This window comes from Oncorhynchus nerka, linkage group LG24 (assembly GCF_034236695.1).
Source record: "Oncorhynchus nerka isolate Pitt River linkage group LG24, Oner_Uvic_2.0, whole genome shotgun sequence".
NCBI lineage: Eukaryota > Metazoa > Chordata > Actinopteri > Salmoniformes > Salmonidae > Oncorhynchus > Oncorhynchus nerka.
Window position 1 is genome coordinate 95,439,811 of NC_088419.1, and position 19,317 is coordinate 95,459,127.

General features: G+C 44.5%; 1 protein-coding gene across 4 annotated transcripts in view; it reads left to right on the forward strand.

Annotated features, from left to right (window-relative positions):
* LOC115108701 (unconventional myosin-VIIa) overlaps positions 1-19,317 on the forward strand; it is an 82,380-nt gene that overhangs the window by 14,144 nt on the left and 48,919 nt on the right. For 2 of the 4 annotated variants that reach the window (XM_065009356.1, XM_065009353.1), the window contains exons 5-17: positions 2,197-2,381; positions 3,901-4,022; positions 4,238-4,380; positions 5,097-5,210; positions 6,251-6,404; positions 8,069-8,145; positions 9,433-9,552; positions 9,768-9,910; positions 10,922-11,132; positions 12,622-12,757; positions 13,034-13,200; positions 15,568-15,711; positions 17,367-17,525. In XM_065009356.1, the coding sequence (XP_064865428.1) occupies positions 2,197-2,381; positions 3,901-4,022; positions 4,238-4,380; positions 5,097-5,210; positions 6,251-6,404; positions 8,069-8,145; positions 9,433-9,552; positions 9,768-9,910; positions 10,922-11,132; positions 12,622-12,757; positions 13,034-13,200; positions 15,568-15,711; positions 17,367-17,525 (1,875 nt within the window). Of the gene's footprint in view, positions 1-2,196; positions 2,382-3,900; positions 4,023-4,237; positions 4,381-5,096; positions 5,211-5,241; positions 5,256-6,250; positions 6,405-8,068; positions 8,146-9,432; positions 9,553-9,767; positions 9,911-10,921; positions 11,133-12,621; positions 12,758-13,033; positions 13,201-15,567; positions 15,712-17,366; positions 17,526-19,317 lie in introns of those variants that run through there. The other 2 variants (XM_065009354.1, XM_065009355.1) reach the window with 2 other exon arrangements.

Below are 19,317 nucleotides of genomic sequence, written 5' to 3' on the forward strand. Positions count from 1 at the left end.
CCCATGGGATGTGCAAAATGGTACAAATTATGCCTTTGTTGATAACAACTGATAAGGAAGTTGCGGAGATGTGTGAAAGGTAGAACCAGGTAGAGTCAGGTAGAACCAGGTAGAGTCAGGTAGAGTTCGGTTAAACCAGGTAGAGTCGGGTAGAACCGGGTAGAGTCTGGTAGAGTCTGGTAGAGTCTGGTAGAGTCATGTAGAGTCTGGTAGAACCGGGTAGAGTCTGGTAGAACCAGGGAGAACCAGGTAGAGTCTGGTAGAGTCTGGTAGAGTTTGGTTAAACCAGGTAGAGTCAGGTAGAGTTTGGTTAAACCAGGCAGAGTCAGGTAGAGTTGGGTAGAGTATGGTAGAACCGGGTAGAGTCTGATAGAACTGGGTAGAACCGGGAGGAGTCAGGTAGAGTCTGGTAGAACTATGTGGAGTCTGGTAGAACCAGGTAGAACCGGGTAGAGTCGGGTAGAGTCTGGTAGAGTCTGTAAGAACCAGGTAGAGTCTGGTAGAACCAGGTAGAGTCTGGTAGAACCAGGTAGAGTCATGTAGAGTCATAGAGTCATTTAGAGTCTGGTAGGGTCATGTAGAGTTGTGTAGAGTCTGGTAGAACCAGGTAGAGTCGGGTAGAGTCTGGTAGAACCAGGCAGAGTCTGGCAGAGTCTGGTAGAGTTTGCTTAAACCAGGCAGAGTCTGGTAGAGTCTGGTAGAACCGGGTAGAGTCTGGTAGAACCAGGTAGAGTCTGGTAGAGTCTGGTAGAACCGGGCAGAGTCTGGTAGAGTTTGCTTAAACCAGGCAGAGTCTGGTAGAGTCTGGTAGAACCGGGTAGAGTCTGGTAGAACCAGGTAGAGTCTGGTAGAACCAGGTAGAGTCTGGTAGAACCGGGTAGAGTCTGGTAGAACCGGGTAGAGTCTGGTAGAGTCAGGTAGAACCACATATATTTTTATTGACAGACCACTGATCATAAGTGATCAAACATTATGCAAAGACTCAACTGTCATCTTCTTGGTTAAAAAGAACCCCATTCACAATAGATGATATATAACTAGTTTGTTCATGATGACGGGTGGTTTAGGCTCAAATGGAGACTCAGCACAGTATTCCTCTCTGGCTGAAGTGAATGCTCTGTCTGTGACAGATAGATAGACTTTGCCCTGTAGTTAGGATAATCACACGGGTGTTTGTCTCCATAGAGACTAATGTTCCTCTTATGTGTTGAATGAGAACGTTCCGGTGTTGCCCTGCCAAGCTGCCAACACCCTAAACCACTGTTTTGTCTGCTTGCTTTCATGAATCAGGACTTGTTATAGAAATTATAGACAACAAGGGGGACGATGTTTTTTTGTTTGATATTTTATATGTGGCTTCTGAACACCAAACCCATTGCAGTGACTTTCTAACCTTATAGATAGTAGTATCTTAACTGGGTAAAATAGAAAAAAGAACCAATGCAAAGGTGTTTATTTCAATTATCAAATCATTTCTTACTTTACCGTAATAGATTTCTATTGAAATGGGCAACAAACACAAAAAAAAAAACTATTTTTCAAGCAAGACTTTTGCTAGGACTGTCTGGGAGTAGTCTGAGTGGGAGGGGGGGGGGGGGGGAAACTAGCTGTTATTGGCAGAGAGGTTTGGAACTGTCGATATTATTGGTCTATGAATCTATTTAGTGCCTGGTGACTTCGCCATGGATAGCCGAGACTCCCGCCCTCAGACCTGCTGATTAGAAGGTCCAGTGTAGATTGTATTTTCAACCAGCAACTGTCAGGAAATAACACGGATGAAAAAATACAAATAAAAAGCTGTGGTACAATATGAGATAAAACACAGATAAATAAAACAAACTGAATTCTGACTGCACTAGGCCTTTAAATGTCAAACCATTGGTTGTCTGGTTGTCATGGTATCTGGACAGTAAATCATAAACACTTCCTTGACTGAGTAGCCTCTCTGCGCTGTGTCCTGGCTGGAGGAGGTTGCATAGCCTCTTTCTCAGGCCAGCGAGACTAAGGGTTATACTGTAGAGTTACTGAATGTTGTTTTAATGGGATGGTGTTGTTGGACACACACTCTTTTCATCAGTAGTGCCACGTTCTGACGGATAACGTCTCTCTCATTCTCACACAATAACAGACACTCACACACACATCTCAGTACCACTGCGTGTGTGACAGCCACAACGTTCTCTGTGTTGTGTCTAGACTTACACAGGCTCCATTCTGGTGGCAGTGAACCCGTACCAGCTGCTGCCTCTCTATACTACAGAGCAGGTGCATCTGTACACGGACCGCCGGCTGGGAGAGCTGCCGCCACACGTGTTCGCCATCGCAGACAGCTGCTTCTTCAACATGAGACGCAACAAGAAGGACCAGTGCTGTGTCATCAGGTCGGAGAGGGGGGAGAGGGAGGGGGGGGAGGAGGGAGAGGGAGGGAGGGAGGAAGGGGGAGGGAGGGAGGGAGGGAGGGAGGAAGGAGAGGAGGGAGGGGGAGGGAGGGAGGGAGAGGGAGGGAGGGGTGGGAGGGAGAGGAGGGAGGGGAGGAGGAGGGAGGGGGGGAGGGAGGGGAGGGAGGGAGGGAGGGAGGGAGAGAGAGGGAGGGGTGAGAGTGAGGAGAGGAAGGGGTGAGAGGGGGAGGAGAGGTGTGAGATGGGGAGGAGAGGGAGGGGGGAGAGAGAGGAAGGGAGGGGGGAGGGCCAGGAGGTTGTACACATACATCAGTTCAACGTCTAGATTTGGTGGAGTTGTCAACTAACTTGATTTCAACGTGAAATCAATAACAAAAACACGTAACATGTCATTGGGTTCAACGTTCATGAAGCCTTAAAACAACGGAGGTTTTAGCACGTCGATCTTGTTGGGGGAAAACAACAACAACAACAACGTAACACTAAACAACGTAACACTAAACAACGTAACACTAAACAACGTGACACTAAACAACGTAACACTAAACAACGTGACACTAAACAACGTAACACTAAACAACGTAACACTAAACAACGTAACACTAAAAACAACTAAACAACGTGACACTAAAAACAACTAAACAACGTAAACTAAACAACTAACACTAAACAACGTAAACAACGTAACACTAAACAACACTAAACAACTACTAAACAACGTAACACTAAACAACTAAACAACTAAACAACGTAACACTAAACAACGTAACACTAAACAACGTAACACTAAACAACGTAACACTAAACAACGTAACACTAAACAACGTGACACTAAACAACGTAACACTAAACAACGTAACACTAAACAACGTAACACTAAACAACGTAACACTAAACAACTAAACAACGTAACACTAAACAACGTAACACTAAACAACGTAACACTAAACAACACATGAATTGCTCTGTAACGGTGACAAACTGTTAGTGTCCCAACAGAACTGCCTCACTCAAGAAAACAGAGTCCGTGTTTGTATGCAGCTTTATTAACTCAATGACATGATATATTTGTTAAACATTGTTTGCAAACTGATATGTGACACGTATGCCAAAATAACATGCAATAAAGCTCCCCCCCACACACAAAAAAAATACATATTTATAACCTGCCCTGAATGTTTTTAAATTGAACCTTTATTTAACCAGGTCGTTGAGAATGACGGGTCGCCACTGAAAACAACTTTTTGATAAAAAAATTAAAAAATGATCAGTTTTCAACATTGATTCAAATGTCATCATATTGATTTTCTTTGGTGGAAAATCGAAGTGGAAACCACTTTTTGATTCAACACATATTATTTTTGCCCCTGTGTGTGTTGGGGGGAGTAACTAGGTTTGAAAAAAAAACAGGACCATACACCATGATAAAATCAACTAGAAGAGTACATTTAGACTGTAATAGCCTTTAAAAAAAAAAAACAATGTTCCCTGTGTGTTTCAGTGGCGAGTCTGGAGCTGGAAAGACAGAGAGCACCAAGTTGATGCTGCAGTTCCTAGCTGCTGTCAGTGGACAACACTCTTGGATAGAACAACAGATTCTGGAGGCTAACCCTATACTGGAGGGTAAAGGCTTTGGGGCTGGCGTAAAGAGCCCCTCCCATTTGATTTGATTGATTCATGCGTTCATCAGGCTTGGATCTTCTTGCACCAGAATAATCAATGCATGTGATTTCAATCTGTTCTCCCTGTGGACCTGTGGTCCCTTTTATAATGACATTTTTATTTGATTTTTTTCACTACCTTACACTACATATTTTAACTTCTGCTTATTCTTTCAGCCTTTGGTAATGCCAAAACCATCCGCAATGACAACTCCAGTCGTTTTGGGAAGTACATAGACATTAACTTCACTAAGGGCGGGGCCATCGAAGGGGCTAAGATAGAGCAGTACCTCTTGGAGAAGTCTCGCGTCTGCAGACAGGTAGGAGACATGGATTTACATCCATGAGAGAATGTCAATAAATATATGTTACAGTTAAAGGGGTGTGACAATTAAAGGGGTGTGACAGTTAAAGGGGTGTTACAGTTAAAGGGGTGTGACATTTAAAGGGGTGTTACAATTAAAGGGGTGTGTCAATAAATATGTGTTACAGTTAAAGGGGTGTTACAGTTAAAGGGGTGTGACAATTAAAGGGGTGTTACAGTTAAAGGGGTGTTACAGTTAAAGGGGTGTTACAATTAAAGGGGGTGTTACAGTTAAAGGGGTGTTACAGTTAAAGGGGTGTTACAGTTAAAGGGGTGTTACAATTAAAGGGGGTGTTACAGTTAAAGGGGTGTTACAATTAAAGGGGGTGTTACAGTTAAAGGGGTGTTACAGTTAAAGGGGTGTTACAGTTAAAGGGGTGTGACAATTAAAGGGGTGTGACAATTAAAGGGGTGTGACAATTAAAAAGGTGTGACAATTAAAGGGGTGTGACAATTAAAGGGGTGTGATAATTAAAGGGGGTGTTACAGTTAAAGGGGGTGTTACAGTTAAAGGGGGTGTTACAGTTAAAGGGGTGTGACAATTAAAGGGGGTGTTACAGTTAAAGGGGGTGTTACAGTTAAAGGGGGTGTTACAGTTAAAGGGGGTGTTACAATTAAAGGGGGTGTTACAGTTAAAGGGGTGTGACAATTAAAGGGGTGTTTGTTTGTCAGGCCCCTGAGGAGAGGAACTACCACATCTTCTACTGTATGTTGATGGGGATGCCAGCTGAACAGAAGAAGATCCTGTCTCTAGGCAATGCCTCCGAGTACAACTACCTCACCATGGTAACAACCACACACACGACTATGTAGTACAACTACCTCACCATGGTAACAACACAGACATATACACAGAGTGGACAAAACATTATGAACACCTGCTCTTTCCATGACACAGACTGACCAGGTGAATCCAGGTGAAAGCTATGATTCCTTATTGATGCCACTTGTTAAATCCACTTCAATCAGTGTAGATGAAAGGGAGGAGACATGTTAAAGAAGGATTTTAAAATTGTGAGACAATTGAGACATGAACTGTGTGTGTGCCATTCAGAGGGTGAACGGGCAAGACAAAATATTTAAGTGCCTTTGAACGAGGTATGGTAATAGGTGCCAGTAGGTGCCAGGCACTGGTTGGTGTCAAGAACTGCAACGCTGCTGGGTTTTTCCACACACAACAGTTTCCCCGTGTGTATCAACAACGGTCCACCACCCAAAGGACATCCAGCCAAATATAATTTGATTTGATTTGAACTTGACACAACTGTGGGAAGCATTGGAGTCAACATGGGACAGCACAATATTAGGAAGGTGTTCTTAATGTTTCGTATACTCAGTGTATATGCTAATAGTTTGTATTTACATGTATTGTGTTTATGGACCTCATTGGTACTACTACCAACACCTGAGATAGTGCGCGCTAACCAAGATCGCCAGGTGCACGGTGTTTCCTCCGACACATTGGTGCGGCTGGCTTCCGGGTTGGATGCGCGCTGTGTTAAAGAAGCAGTGCGGCTTGGTTGGGTTGTGTATCGGAGGACGCATGGCTTTCGACCTTCGTCTCTCCCGAGCCCGTACGGGAGTTGTAGCGATGAGACAAGATAGTAGCTACTAAAACAATTGGATACCACGAAATTGGGGAGAAAAAGGGGGTAAAATTCACACCAAAAAAATTATAAAGATGAAATAAAAATAAACAGTGCTGCCAGTGCTTCTGTATGAGTTGTGAACGGATAATTGTTCATTGATGTAAATGGGGACCAGATCCAAAATGCATCAGTATCATCCTTGTTCTGAGCCTGGTTGTTGTCGTTCTGCGTTGTCAGGGTAATTGCACCAGTTGCGATGGGCGTGATGACATTAAGGAGTACGCCCACTTCCGCTCGGCCATGAAGATCCTGATGTTCTCTGAGAATGACTCCTGGGAGATCAACAAACTGTTGGCCGCCATGCTGCACCTGGGAAACGTCCACTTTGAAGGTTGGGATCAGGGAGGAGAGGTTTATATGTCTGAAGGTCAGGATCAGGGAGGAGAGGAGAGGAGAGGTTTATATGTCTGAAGGTCGGGATCAGGGAGGAGAGGTTTATATGTTTGAAGGTCAGGATCAGGGAGGAGAGGTTTATATGTTTGAAGGTCAGGAATCAGGGGGAGGAAGGTCAGGATCAGGGAGGAGAGGTTTATATGTTTGAAGGTCAGGTTTATATCTTGAAGGTCAGGATCAGGGAGGAGAGGTTTATATGTCTGAAGGTCAGGATCAGGGAGGAGAGGTTTATATGTCTGAAGGTCAGGATCAGGGAGGAGAGGTTTATATCTTTGAAGGTCAGGATCAGGGAGGGAGGAGAGGTTTATATGTCTGAAGGTCAGGATCAGGGAGGAGAGGTTTATATGTCTGAAGGTCAGGATCAGGGAGGAGAGGTTTATATGTCTGAAGGTCAGGATCAGGGAGGAGAGGTTTATATGTCTGAAGGTCAGGATCAGGGAGGAGAGGTTTATATCGTTGAAGATCAGGATCAGGGAGGAGAGGTTTATATGTCTGAAGGTCAGGATCAGGGAGGAGAGGTTTATATGTCTGAAGGTCGGGATCAGGGAGGAGAGGTTTATATGTCTGAAGGTCAGGATCAGGGAGGAGAGGTTTATATGTCTGAACAGGATCAGGGAGGAGAGGTTTATATGTCTGAACAGGATCAGGATCGTTGAGGAATCAGGGAGGAAAGGTTTATATATGAAGGTCAGGATCAGGGAGGTCAGTGTATATGTCTGAAGGTCAGGATCAGGAGGAGAGGTGTATATGTCTGAAGGTCAGGATCAGGAGGATGTCTGAAGGTGTTTATATGTCTGAAGGTCAGGATCAGGGGAGGAGAGAGAGGTTTATATGTCTGAAGGTCAGGATCAGGGAGGAGAGGTTTATATGTTTGAAGGTCAGGATCAGGGAGGAGAGGTTTATATGTCTGAAGGTCAGGATCAGGGAGGAGAGGTTTATATGTCTGAAGGTCAGGATCAGGGAGGAGAGGAGAGGTTTATATGTCTGAAGGTCGGGATCAGGGAGGAGAGGAGAGGTTTATATATTTGAAGATCAGGATCAGGGAGGAGAGGAGAGGTTTATATGCCTGAAGGTCAGGATCAGGGAGGAGAGGTTTATATGTTTGAAGGTCAGGATCAGGGAGGAGAGGTTTATATGTCTGAAGGTCAGGATCAGGGAGGAGAGGTTTATATGTCTGAAGGTCAGGATCAGGGAGGAGAGGTTTATATGTCTGAAGGTCAGGATCAGGGAGGGTTTTATAATTTTGCTCTATTCACCCTATTCCTTGCATCTCCTGCCCTAGGATTGGGACTTTACCCTAGCCCCTCTCTCCTGGTCTAGGTCTGGGATTTTACCCCAACCCCTCTCTCCTGGTCTAGGATTGGGACTTTACCCCAACCCCTCTCTCCTAGTCTAGTATTGGGACTTTACCTTAAGCCTACTACTATAATAAGGTTTAGAAGGAGGTGATAAAAACAGGAGTTGAGGAATCACGGAAAGACAAGTTGAGATAGAGTCATGGTTTGGGGCTGTTGGGGAGGAAGACATTTTTCTGCATGTCAAAATCCATTGGTCTGTTGAAGTACCTGCTGTAACTGACTTCCGTATCTTTGTTCCTTCCAGCCACCATTTTGAATAATCTGGAGAGCTGTGACGTCATGACGTCACATCATTTCAACATGGCAGTCAAACTTCTGGAGGTGAGCCTGTCACTAGCCTCAATCCCAGCCTGTCACTAGCCTCAATCCCAGCCTGTCACTAGCCTCAATCCCAGCCTGTCACTAGCCCCAATCCCAGCCTGTCACTAGACTCAATCCCAGCCTGTCACTAGCCCCAATCCCAGCCTGTCACTAGACTCAATCCCAGCCTGTCACTAGCCTCAATCTCAGTTTGTCACTAGCCTCAATCCCAGCCAGTCACTTGCCTCAATCCCAGCCTGTCACTAGCCTCAATCCCAGCCTGTCACTAGCCTCAATCCCAGCCTGTCACTAGCCTCAATCTCAGCCTGTCACTAGCCTCAATCCCAGCCTGTCACTGGCCTCAATCCCAGCCTGTCACTAGCCTCAATCCCAGCCTGTCACTAGCCTCAATCCCAGCCTGTCACTAGCCTCAATCCCAGCCCTAGCCTCAATCCCAGCCTGTCACTAGCCTCAATCCCAGCCTGTCACTCCCCAGCCTGTGCCTCAATCCCAGCCTGTCACTAGCCTCAATCCCAGCCTGTCACTAGCCTCAATCCCAGCCTGTCACTAGCCTCAATCCCAGCCTGTCAAGCCTCAATCCCAGCCTGTCACAATCCCAGCCTCAATCCCAGCCTGTCAGCCTGTCACTCAATCCCAGCCTGTCACTAGCCTCAATCCCAGCCTGTCACTAGCCTCAATCCCAGCCTGTCACTAGCCTCAATCCCAGCCTGTCACTAGCCTCAATCCCAGCCTGTCACTAGCCTCAATCCCAGCCTGTCACTAGCCTCAATCCCAGCCTGTCACTAGCCTCAATCCCAGCCTGTCACTAGCCTCAATCCCAGCCTATCACTATCCTCAATCCCAGCCTGTCACTAGCCTCAATCTCAGCCTGTCACTAGCCTCAATCTCAGCCTGTCACTAGCCTCAATCTCAGCCTGTCACTAGCCTCAATCCCAGCCTGTCACTAGCCTCAATCCCAGCCTGTCACTAGTCTCAATCCCAGCCTGTCACTATCCTCAATCCCAGCCTGTCACAGGTCTCAGTCCCAGCCAGTCACTAGCCTAAATCCCAGCCAGTCACTAGCCTCAATCTCAGCCTGTCACTGGCCTCAATCCCAGCCTGTCACTAGCCTCAATCCCAGCCTGTCACTAGCCTCAATCCCAGACGTTCTAGATGTCTCCGTACCCTGGAAACTGCTTTCGGTTCTCAGGAATATGATAGGTTACACAAGAATATGGTGTGATATCTGTTAGCTCCAGACTAACATGTCACTGTCCTCTGTAATGTCCCTCTCTGTGTGTGGTTCAGGTGGACCCCAAGGCCCTGGAGAAGAGTCTGACCCAGCGTTCCTTCATGACCTCCAGGGAGAGTGTGACCAAACCTCTTACCTCAGCCCAGGCCATGGACGGCAAAGACGCATTTGTCAAGGTGAGGCTGGTACCACTTCTTGTCTTGCCAAATTGAGGGAAAATGACAAGACAGCACAAACTGATCTGGGACCAGGCTAGGTAATGAACATAGGAGTTGATGCTTGGCAAGAATATAATTATGTCTCTAAGATAATGTATGATAATGTACAATGCAAATAGGACAGTATGATAATGTTTGCTAGTATTATGCTCTGTTGCTCTGTTTTCCACCAGGCCATCTATGGTAGGCTGTTTGTCTGGGTGGTGGGGAAGATCAACAAGGCTGTGTTCAAGCCTCCTCCTGAGGACACTAACTACGTCAGACAGTCTATCGGTCTGCTGGACATCTTCGGCTTCGAGAACTTCAACAAAAACAGGTCTGTACCGTCACAAAATAATTCATTCATTCCCACAGGGGGAATTAGGGTTGCAAAATGTCATGAACTTTTCAAAAAGAAATCCCAGGTTTTCTTGAAAAAATGGACACAATGTATTTTACAATAGATATATTTGATTTGTTTTTAATCCCATCCTTCCGCTACCATCATTCCCTCCCATCTATCTCTGAACACCATCCAGTCCCATCCTTCAGCTACCATCAACCCCTCCCATCTATCTCTGAACACCATCCAGTCCCATCCTTCAGCTACCCTCAACCCCTCCCATCTATCTCTGAACACCCCTCATCTCAACCCCTCCCATCTATCTCTGAACACCCCTCAGCTCAACTCCTCCCATCTATCTCTGAACACCCCTCAGCTCAACTCCTCCCATCTATCTCTGAACACCCCTCAGCTCAACACCTCCCATCTATCTCTGAACACCCCTCAGCTCAACTCCATCTATCTCTGAACACCCCTCAGCTCAACTCCATCTATCTCTGAACACCCCTCAGCTCAACTCCATCTATCTCTGAACACCATATATTTCAACTCTGCTGTGATGTTTCACAAAAGTTCTTTGCAGCGTTAGCTCCAGGTAAATGTTACTTTCTCCAACCATTCCTGAACCTGTGACCAAAAACAAGCTACATTAGGACAATACCAAAACAAATGATCTAATGACTCTGTCTCTTTGCAGCTGAATCTGCAGAGCTGGGATGTTCGTATCCCCCCCATATATATATATATTACATTCTATTGGTTGCAAGAATTTTGTAAAAATTCTACGTTTTGAATCCTGCGTTGTTTTGCATATCGGTTCATGAACCATGGAATCGGTACATTGAAAATGTCTTCCCATCTAGTTTGCAACCCGTGCAGCACAGCTGTCAGTTTACGACTTTAATCTCCCTAACGTCAGTCGGCCTTTGACTTTAGTCATCGTCCTAAAGTGCGTCGAACCAATCTTTTGATTATTGTGTGGGTCGTTCGCTCGTTTCGTTACAGTTTTGAGCAGCTGTGCATCAACTTCGCCAACGAGCAGCTGCAGCAGTTCTTTGTGAAGCATGTCTTCAAGCTGGAGCAGGACGAGTACGCCCGCGAGAACATCGTCTGGAAGCACATTGAATACAACGACAACCAGAGAACACTGGACGTGCTGGCCAACAAGTCTCTTAACATCCTGGCACTTATCGACGAGGAGAGCAACTTCCCCAAGGTACCTAGTCTCCGCCTTGCACTTTAAGATCACGTCTCAAATGGCTCCAAATGGTGCCCCATTCCCTATTTAGTGCACTACTATAGACCAGGACCCTATGGCTCTATATTCCCTATATAGTGCACTACTATAGACCAGGACCCTATGGCTCCATATTCCCTATATAGTGCACTACTATAGACCAGGACCCTATGGCTCCATATTCCCTATATAGTGCACTACTATAGACCAGGACCCTATGGCTCCATATTCCCTATATAGTGCACTACTATAGACCAGGACCCTATGGCTCCATATTCCCTATATAGTGCACTACTATAGACCAGGACCCTATGGCTCCATATTCCCTATATAGTGCACTACTATAGGACCCTATGGCTCCATATTCCCTATATAGTGCACTACTATAGACCAGGACCCTATGGCTCCATATTCCCTATATAGTGCACTACTATAGACCAGGACCCTATGGCTCCATATTCCCTATATAGTGCACTACTATAGACCAGGACCCTATGGCTCCATATTCCCTATATAGTGCACTACTATAGACCAGGACCCTATGGCTCCATATTCCCTATATAGTGCACTACTATAGACCAGGACCCTATGGCTCCATATTCCCTATATAGTGCACTACTATAGACCAGGACCCTATGGCTCCATATTCCCTATATAGTGCACTACTATAGACCAGGACCCTATGGCTCCATATTCCCTATATAGTGCACTACTATAGACCAGGAACCTATGGCTCCATATTAGAGAGTAGCTTGAGGCAGCTTGATGTACACGAACATCACCTAGACAGGACGCTAGTCTATCACAGGGCCTCACTCGGAATGTTACTTGCACTTTAGAGCTATGGTTCTCTTCCCTGGCCTATCCACAGGGGCTATTCGGGAAGACCTAATAACATACATAGGCCTTATCATCAGTTGCACACGAAGAGCGAAGTGTAATTGGGGAACGGCAACCCCAAAAAGTAGTAGTGCACTATATAGGGAATATGGAGCCATAGGGTCCTGGTCTATAGTAGTGCACTATGTAGGGAATATAGAGCCATAGGGTCCTGGTCTATAGTAGTGCACTATATAGGGAATATGGAGCCATAGGGTCCTGGTCTATAGTAGTGCACTATATAGGGACTAGCGTCCTGTCTAGGTGATGTTCGTGTACATCAAGCTGCCTCAAGCTACAGAAACAAGAAGTAGTCTCTTACGCTATGGGCCGTTCTGGCTCAGACAAGTGGAAAGGTCCTAACGCTTCGGGTTCTTTGTTCTGTCTGTGTGTGTCTGTGTGTCTGTGTGTCTGTGTGTCTGTCTGTCTGTCTGTCTGTCTGTCTGTCTGTCTGTCTGTCTGTCTGTCTGTCTGTCTGTCTGTCTGTCTGTCTGTCTCTCTCTCTCTCTGTCTCTCTGTCTCTCTGTCCCTCTGTCTCTCTCTGTCTCTCTGTCTCTCTCTGTCTCTCTGTCTGTCTCTGTTTGTTTAGGGTACAGATACTACCATGATCAACAAGATGAACCAGGTACACGGGAAGGGCGATGTCTACGTTCCCCCTAAAAACAACCATGACACTCAGTTTGGAATCCAGCATTTTGCCGGGGTGGTCCACTACGATTCAAAAGGTATCCCAAAAGATTATTCAAAGACGCAAACATCGTATTGCTAGACTCTAAACTGTAATGACAGAGTTTGTACCTGTGTTGGATTGAGATCCACTTGACTTATTTCAACCTGCCCACTATTTGTGTTTAATATAATCATTATAAAGTCTGTATAATGTAACTGCGTCCCAAGATGGCACCCTATTCCCTATTTGCCCTGGTCAAAAGTAGTGCACTATGTAGGGAATAGTGTGCCATTTGGGACAAGCACTAGTATAGTCTCATGTTGTTATTTAGGTTTCCTTGAGAAGAACAGAGATGCTCTGAGCACTGACCTCATCCAACTGGTGGAGAAATCCTCCAATAAGATGCTAAAGCAGGCATTCCAGAACGAGCTCTCCTCCAATGGCGAGATAGCCACCGCCAACCCCAAGATGACCATCACTCCCAAGAACTCTCTACGGGTCAGTGGAACCCTGGGAACCCCGTGGAAAGAGGCCTAGGAAACCCCTGGAGCAGATTCAATATAACACAAAGCTGCCTCATTGGTTCCTCTATATTGATTATTTTCAGTGTCTAAACGACTACAACCAGTTATAGAGTATGTAGAAAGGATAATGGAAAATATATATATATATATTAACAATCCCCAAAGTGAAAACTAGACAGTCAGGGAGAATCAAAAATTCCCCAAATGTCATATAAACATTTTTAGAATCTCAGCCTCATGGTAAAACATGTAGAATTGCAGGAAATGTGCTTTAAAATAGCTACATTTTAGAGTCACTCAGATACAGTAAAATAAGAATACATACACTCTCTCTGTTGCTGTCTCTCTCTCTCTCTCTCTCTCTCTCGGGTCTCTCTGTTGATGTCTCTCTCTCTCTGTTTCGGGTCTCTCTGTTGGTGTCTCTCTCTCTCTCTCTCTCTCTCGGGTCTCTCTGTTGATGTCTCTCTCTCTCTCTCTCTCTCGGGTCTCTCTGTTGATGTCTCTCTCTCTCTGTCTCGGGTCTCTCTGTTGCTGTCTCTCTCTCTCTCTCTGTTTCGGGTCTCTCTGTTGGTGTCTCTCTCTCTCTGTCTCGGGTCTCTCTGTTGCTGTCTCTCTCTCTCTGTCTCGGGTCTCTCTGTTGCTGTCTCTCTCTCTCTCTCTGTCTCGGTCTCTATGTTGCTGTCTCTCTCTCTCTCTGTCTCGGTCTCTCTGTTGGTGTCTCTCTCTCTGTCTCGGTCTCTCTGTTGCTGTCTCTCTCTCTCTCTCTGTTTCGGGTCTCTCTGTTGCTGTCTCTCTCTCTCTCTCTCTCTCTCTGTCTCGGTCTCTCTGTTGCTGTCTCTCTGTTTTTCTCTCTCTCTTGTAGTAACCAAAAAAGTGAAAAAACAAATAATTACATATTTTAGATTCTTCAAAGTAGACTCCCTTTGCCTTGATGACAGCATTTCACACTCTTGGGATTCTCTGAACCAGCTTCACCTGGAATGCTTTTCCAACAGTCTTGAAGGAAATCCCACATATGCCTAGCACTTGTTGGCTGCTTTTCCTTTACTCTGCTGTCCAACTCATCCCAAACCATCTCAATTGGGTTGAGGTCAGGTGATTGTGGAGGCCAGGTCATCTGATCAAGCACTCCATCACTCTCTTTCTTGGCCAACTAGCCCTTACACAGATGATAGTCCCTCTAAGTGCAAACCAGATGGGATGGCGTATCGCTGCAGAATGCTGTGGTAGTCATGCAGGTTAAGTGTGCCTTGATTTCTAAATAAATCACTGACAGTGTCACAAGCAAAGCAACCTCACGCCATCACACCACCTCCTCCATGCTTCACGGTGGGAACCACACATGCAGAGATCCTCCGTTCACCTACTCTGCGTCTCACAAAGACACGACAGTTGGAACCAGAAATCTCAAACGTAGACTCATCAGACCAAAGGACAGATTTCCACTGGTCTAATGTCCATTGCACGTGTTTCTTGGCCCAAGCAAATCTCTTCTTCTTATTGGTGTCCTTCAGTAGTGCTTTCTTTGCAGCAATTCAACCATGAAGACCTGATTCACACAGTCTCCTCTGAACAGCTGATGTTGAGATGTGTCTTTTACTTGAATTCAGTGAAGAATTTATTTGGGTTGCAATCTGAGGTGCAGTTAGTTAACTCTAATGATCTTATCCTCTGCATCAGAGGCAACTCTGGGTCTTCCTCTCCTGTGGCGGTTTTCATGAGAGCCAGTTTCATCATAGTGTTTGATGGTTTTTGCGACTGCACTTGAAGAAACTTTCATGTCTGGCCTTCATGTCATAAAGTATTGATGGACATGTTTCTCTTTGCTTATTTTAGCTTTTATTGCCATAATATGGACTTGGTCTTTTACCAAATAGGGCTATCCTCTGTATACCACCCCTACCTTGTCACATCACAACTGATTGGCTCATACGCATTAAGAAGGCAAGACATTCCACAAATTAACTTCTAACAAGGCACACCTGTTAATTGTAATGCATTCCAGGTGACTACCTCATGAAGCTGGTTGAGAGAATGCCAAGAGTGTGCAAAGCTGTCATCAAGGCAAAGGATGGCTACTTTGAAGAATCTTAAATCTAAAATATATTTGGATTTGTTGAACACTTTTTTTGGTTACTACATGATTCCATATGTGTTATTTCATCGTTTTGATGCCTTCACTATTATTCTACAATGTAGAAACTAGTAAAAAAAAATTAAGAAAAACCCTGGAATGAGTAGGTGTCTCCAAACGTTTGACTGGTACTGTGTATTCTGTATACTGTATTATATATTTATATTTTCTGTCTTGATATATTTCACTCTCTTTCTTTCTCCACAGCAGCAAACGGTTGATGCTAAGAAGCGTGTTCCTACGTTGAGCGGTCAGTTCCGTCAGTCCCTAGACGCCCTGATGAAGACCCTGACCGCCTGCCAGCCCTACTTCATCCGCTGCATTAAACCCAACGACTTCAAGAAGCCGATGGTGTGTCAGAAGTCCTATTCAATTAGGGATAATATGTACTTCTATGGTTTTAATACAGTCACCTTAATTATTTATGACAGATGTTTTGAAATGTCTGTCACTCATTGTAACTGTCCAGTAAAAAAAAAAAAAAATCACACTTTTTTTAACAGTTCATATTCTCTTAACTCGTACCCAGATAATGTTGTTGTCTCATCCTATACTCGTATTTCTGGCCAAAGCATAAATTGGAAGAAAAAAAGACACCTCAGACTTGTATCTCAGACTGTTTTCAAAAATGTTTGCTATTTCATTATAGAACATGATGTCATGTCGGCTCACTGGCTGAGCTGGCCAATCAACGGTCTACTCACATTCATATTTTTAATGACCATTATATGCCCGCACCATTCTGTTGTTGGTGTACACCCACACGATTCCAACAGAGAAAATCTGCTTTTGAACATAGTCAATTACCATATTTCACTCATATTTTAATTAAATATTGGTATTTCATAGAAATATGGAAACAATTGATAGTTACTTTAACATCAATTTTTATCTCAAACTGTTTCTCCTATGAAATATATCCACTGGCCTAAAGATGGACTGTATGCTTCCCTGTTTTAGCTGTTTGACAGGGATCTGTGTATGCTTCCCTGTTTGACAGGGATCTGTGTATGCTTCCCTGTTTGACAGGGATCTGTGTATGCTTCCCTGTTTGACAGGGATCTGTGTATGCTTCCCTGTTTGACAGGGATCTGTGTATGCTTCCCTGTTTGACAGGGATCTGTGTATGCTTCCCTGTTTGACAGGGATCTGTGTATGCTTCCCTGTTTGACAGGGATCTGTGTATGCTTCACTGTTTGACAGGGATCTGTGTATGCTTCCCTGTTTTAGCTGTTTGACAGGGATCTGTGTATGCTTCCCTGTTTGACAGGGATCTGTGTATGCTTCCCTGTTTTAGCTGTTTGACAGGGATCTGTTTGACAGGGGGATCTGTTTGACAGGGATCTGTGTATGCTTTCCTGTTTAACTGTTTGACAGGGATCTGTGTATGCTTCCCTGTTTTAGCTGTTTGACAGGGATCTGTGTATGCTTCCCTGTTTGACAGGGATCTGTGTATGCTTCCCTGTTTTAGCTGTTTGACAGGGATCTGTGTATGCTTCCCTGTTTTAGCTGTTTGACAGGGATCTGTGTATGCTTCCCTGTTTGACAGGGATTCTTTCCTGTTTGACAGGGATCTGTGTATGCTTCCCTGTTTGACAGGGATCTGTGTATGCTTCCCTGTTTTAGCTGTTTGACAGGGATCTGTGTATGCTTCCCTGTTTTAGCTGTTTGACAGGGATCTGTGTATGCTTCCCTGTTTGACAGGGATCTGTGTATGCTTCCCTGTTTTAGCTGTTTGACAGGGATCTGTGTATGCTTCCCTGTTTGACAGGGATCTGTGTATGCTTTCCTGTTTAACTGTTTGACAGGGATCTGTGTATGCTTCCCTGTTTAACTGTTTGACAGGGATCTGTGTATGCTTCCCTGTTTTAGCTGTTTGACAGGGATCTGTGTATGCTTCCCTGTTTGACAGGGATCTGTGTATGCTTCCCTGTTTTAGCTGTTTGACAGGGATCTGTGTATGCTTCACTGTTTGACAGGGATCTGTGTATGCTTCCCTGTTTTAGCTGTTTGACAGGGATCTGTGTATGCGTCAGCTGCGCTACTCTGGGATGATGGAGACCATTAGGATCAGGAAGGCTGGCTATCCTATCCGCTACACCTTCGATGAATTCCTGGAGCGATATCGCGTGCTTCTCAAAAGCAGCCTCTGTGACCCCAAAGTGGTGAGAAGAAATGTTGCTGTTTATATTGTTGTTGTTATTGTTGTTGTTGTTCATTGCTTCACTGCAACTTTGCTCCATCTTGTGTCTCAAACAACATCCGGTGAAATTGCAGAGCGTGAAACTCAAATTCTCATAATAAACATATAAAAATAAAAGATACAAGTGTTATACACCAGCTTAAATATAAACTTCTTGTTAATCTAACTGCTGTGTCAGATTTCAAAAAGGCTTAGCGGCGAAGCAAACCATGCGATTATCTGAGGACAGCGCCCAACAGACAAATCATTACAAACAGTAACAAGCCAAGTAGAGGAGTAACAAAAGGGAGAAATAGCGATAAAATGTATCACTTACCTTTGATGATCTTCGTATGGTTGCACTCCGTAGACTCCGTGTTACACAATAAATGTTTGTTTTGTTCGATAATTTCCCTCTTTATGTCCAAAAATCTCAGTTTTGTTGGTGCGTTTTGTTCAGCAATCCATTGGAACGAAGCGAGGTCACAACAGACAGACGAAAAATCAAAATAGTACTATAAAAGTTTGTAGAAACATGTCAAACGATGTTTAAAATCAACCCTCAGGTTGTTTTTGTCATAAATAATCAATAATATTTCAACCGGACAAAAGCTTCGTCAATATAAACGGAGAAACAAGAAAGGCGCACTCCTGATCGCTCGCTGGACTCATGTCTGGAAATTTCCACTGTCCACTCATTGAAAGTGCTGTATCTCCCTCATTTTTCAGAGTAAAAGCCCGAAACAATGCCTAAAGACTGGCCACATGTAGCGGAAGCCACAGAGATCGCGAACTGGGTCCTAAGTCTTTGTATGGTGGATAGGCTTTCAATGGAAAAACAGCCTTTCAAAATAATAGTACTTCCATGCAATGGAACAGAGAGGTTTCAGACAATCAGCACTTCCTGGTTGGATTTTCCTCAGGTTTTCGCCTGCCATATCAGGTCTGTTATACTCACAGACATTATTTTAACCTCTTGATACTAAGGGGCAGTATTTTGATGTTTGGATGAAAAACGTACCCAAATGAAACTGCCTATTTCTCAGGCCCAGAAGCTAGAATTTGCATAAAATTGGCAGATTAGGATAGAAAACACAAAATATTGTCTGTGAGTATAACAGAACTGATATTGCAGGTGAAAACCTGAGGAAAACCCAACCAGGAAGTGCTGATTTTCTAAAACCTCTCTGTTCCATTGCATGGCTTCCCTCCATTTAAAGGGATATCAACCGGATTCCTTTCCCTATGGCTTCCACATGGTGTGAACAGTCTTTAGACATAGTTTCAGGCTTTTATTCTGAAGAATGAGACAGAATGATCACATCGCGTCAGTGGATAGCTGGGTGTCCTTATATTTTTGCATGCGCGAGCAGCTCGGAGCAGACCTTTTCTCTCTCTCTCCTATTGAAAATGCTACCGTCCGGTTGAAATATTATAGATTATTTGTTGTAAAAACAACCTGAGGATTGATTATAAAAAACACTTGACATGTTTCTACGAACTTCACGGATACTATTTGGAATTTTCGTCTACTCGTCGTGACCTGCACGAGCCTGTGGATTACTGAACAAAACGCGCCAACCAAATGGAAGTATTTAGGATATAAAAAATAATCTTTATGGAACAAAAGGAACATTTATTGTGTAACTGAGAGTCTCGTGAGAGCAAACCTCCGAAGATCATCAAAGGTAAGCAATTAATTTGATTGCTTTTCTGACTTTCGTGACCAATCTACTTTGCTGCTAGCTGTTTGTAATGTTTTGTCTGCTGAGAGA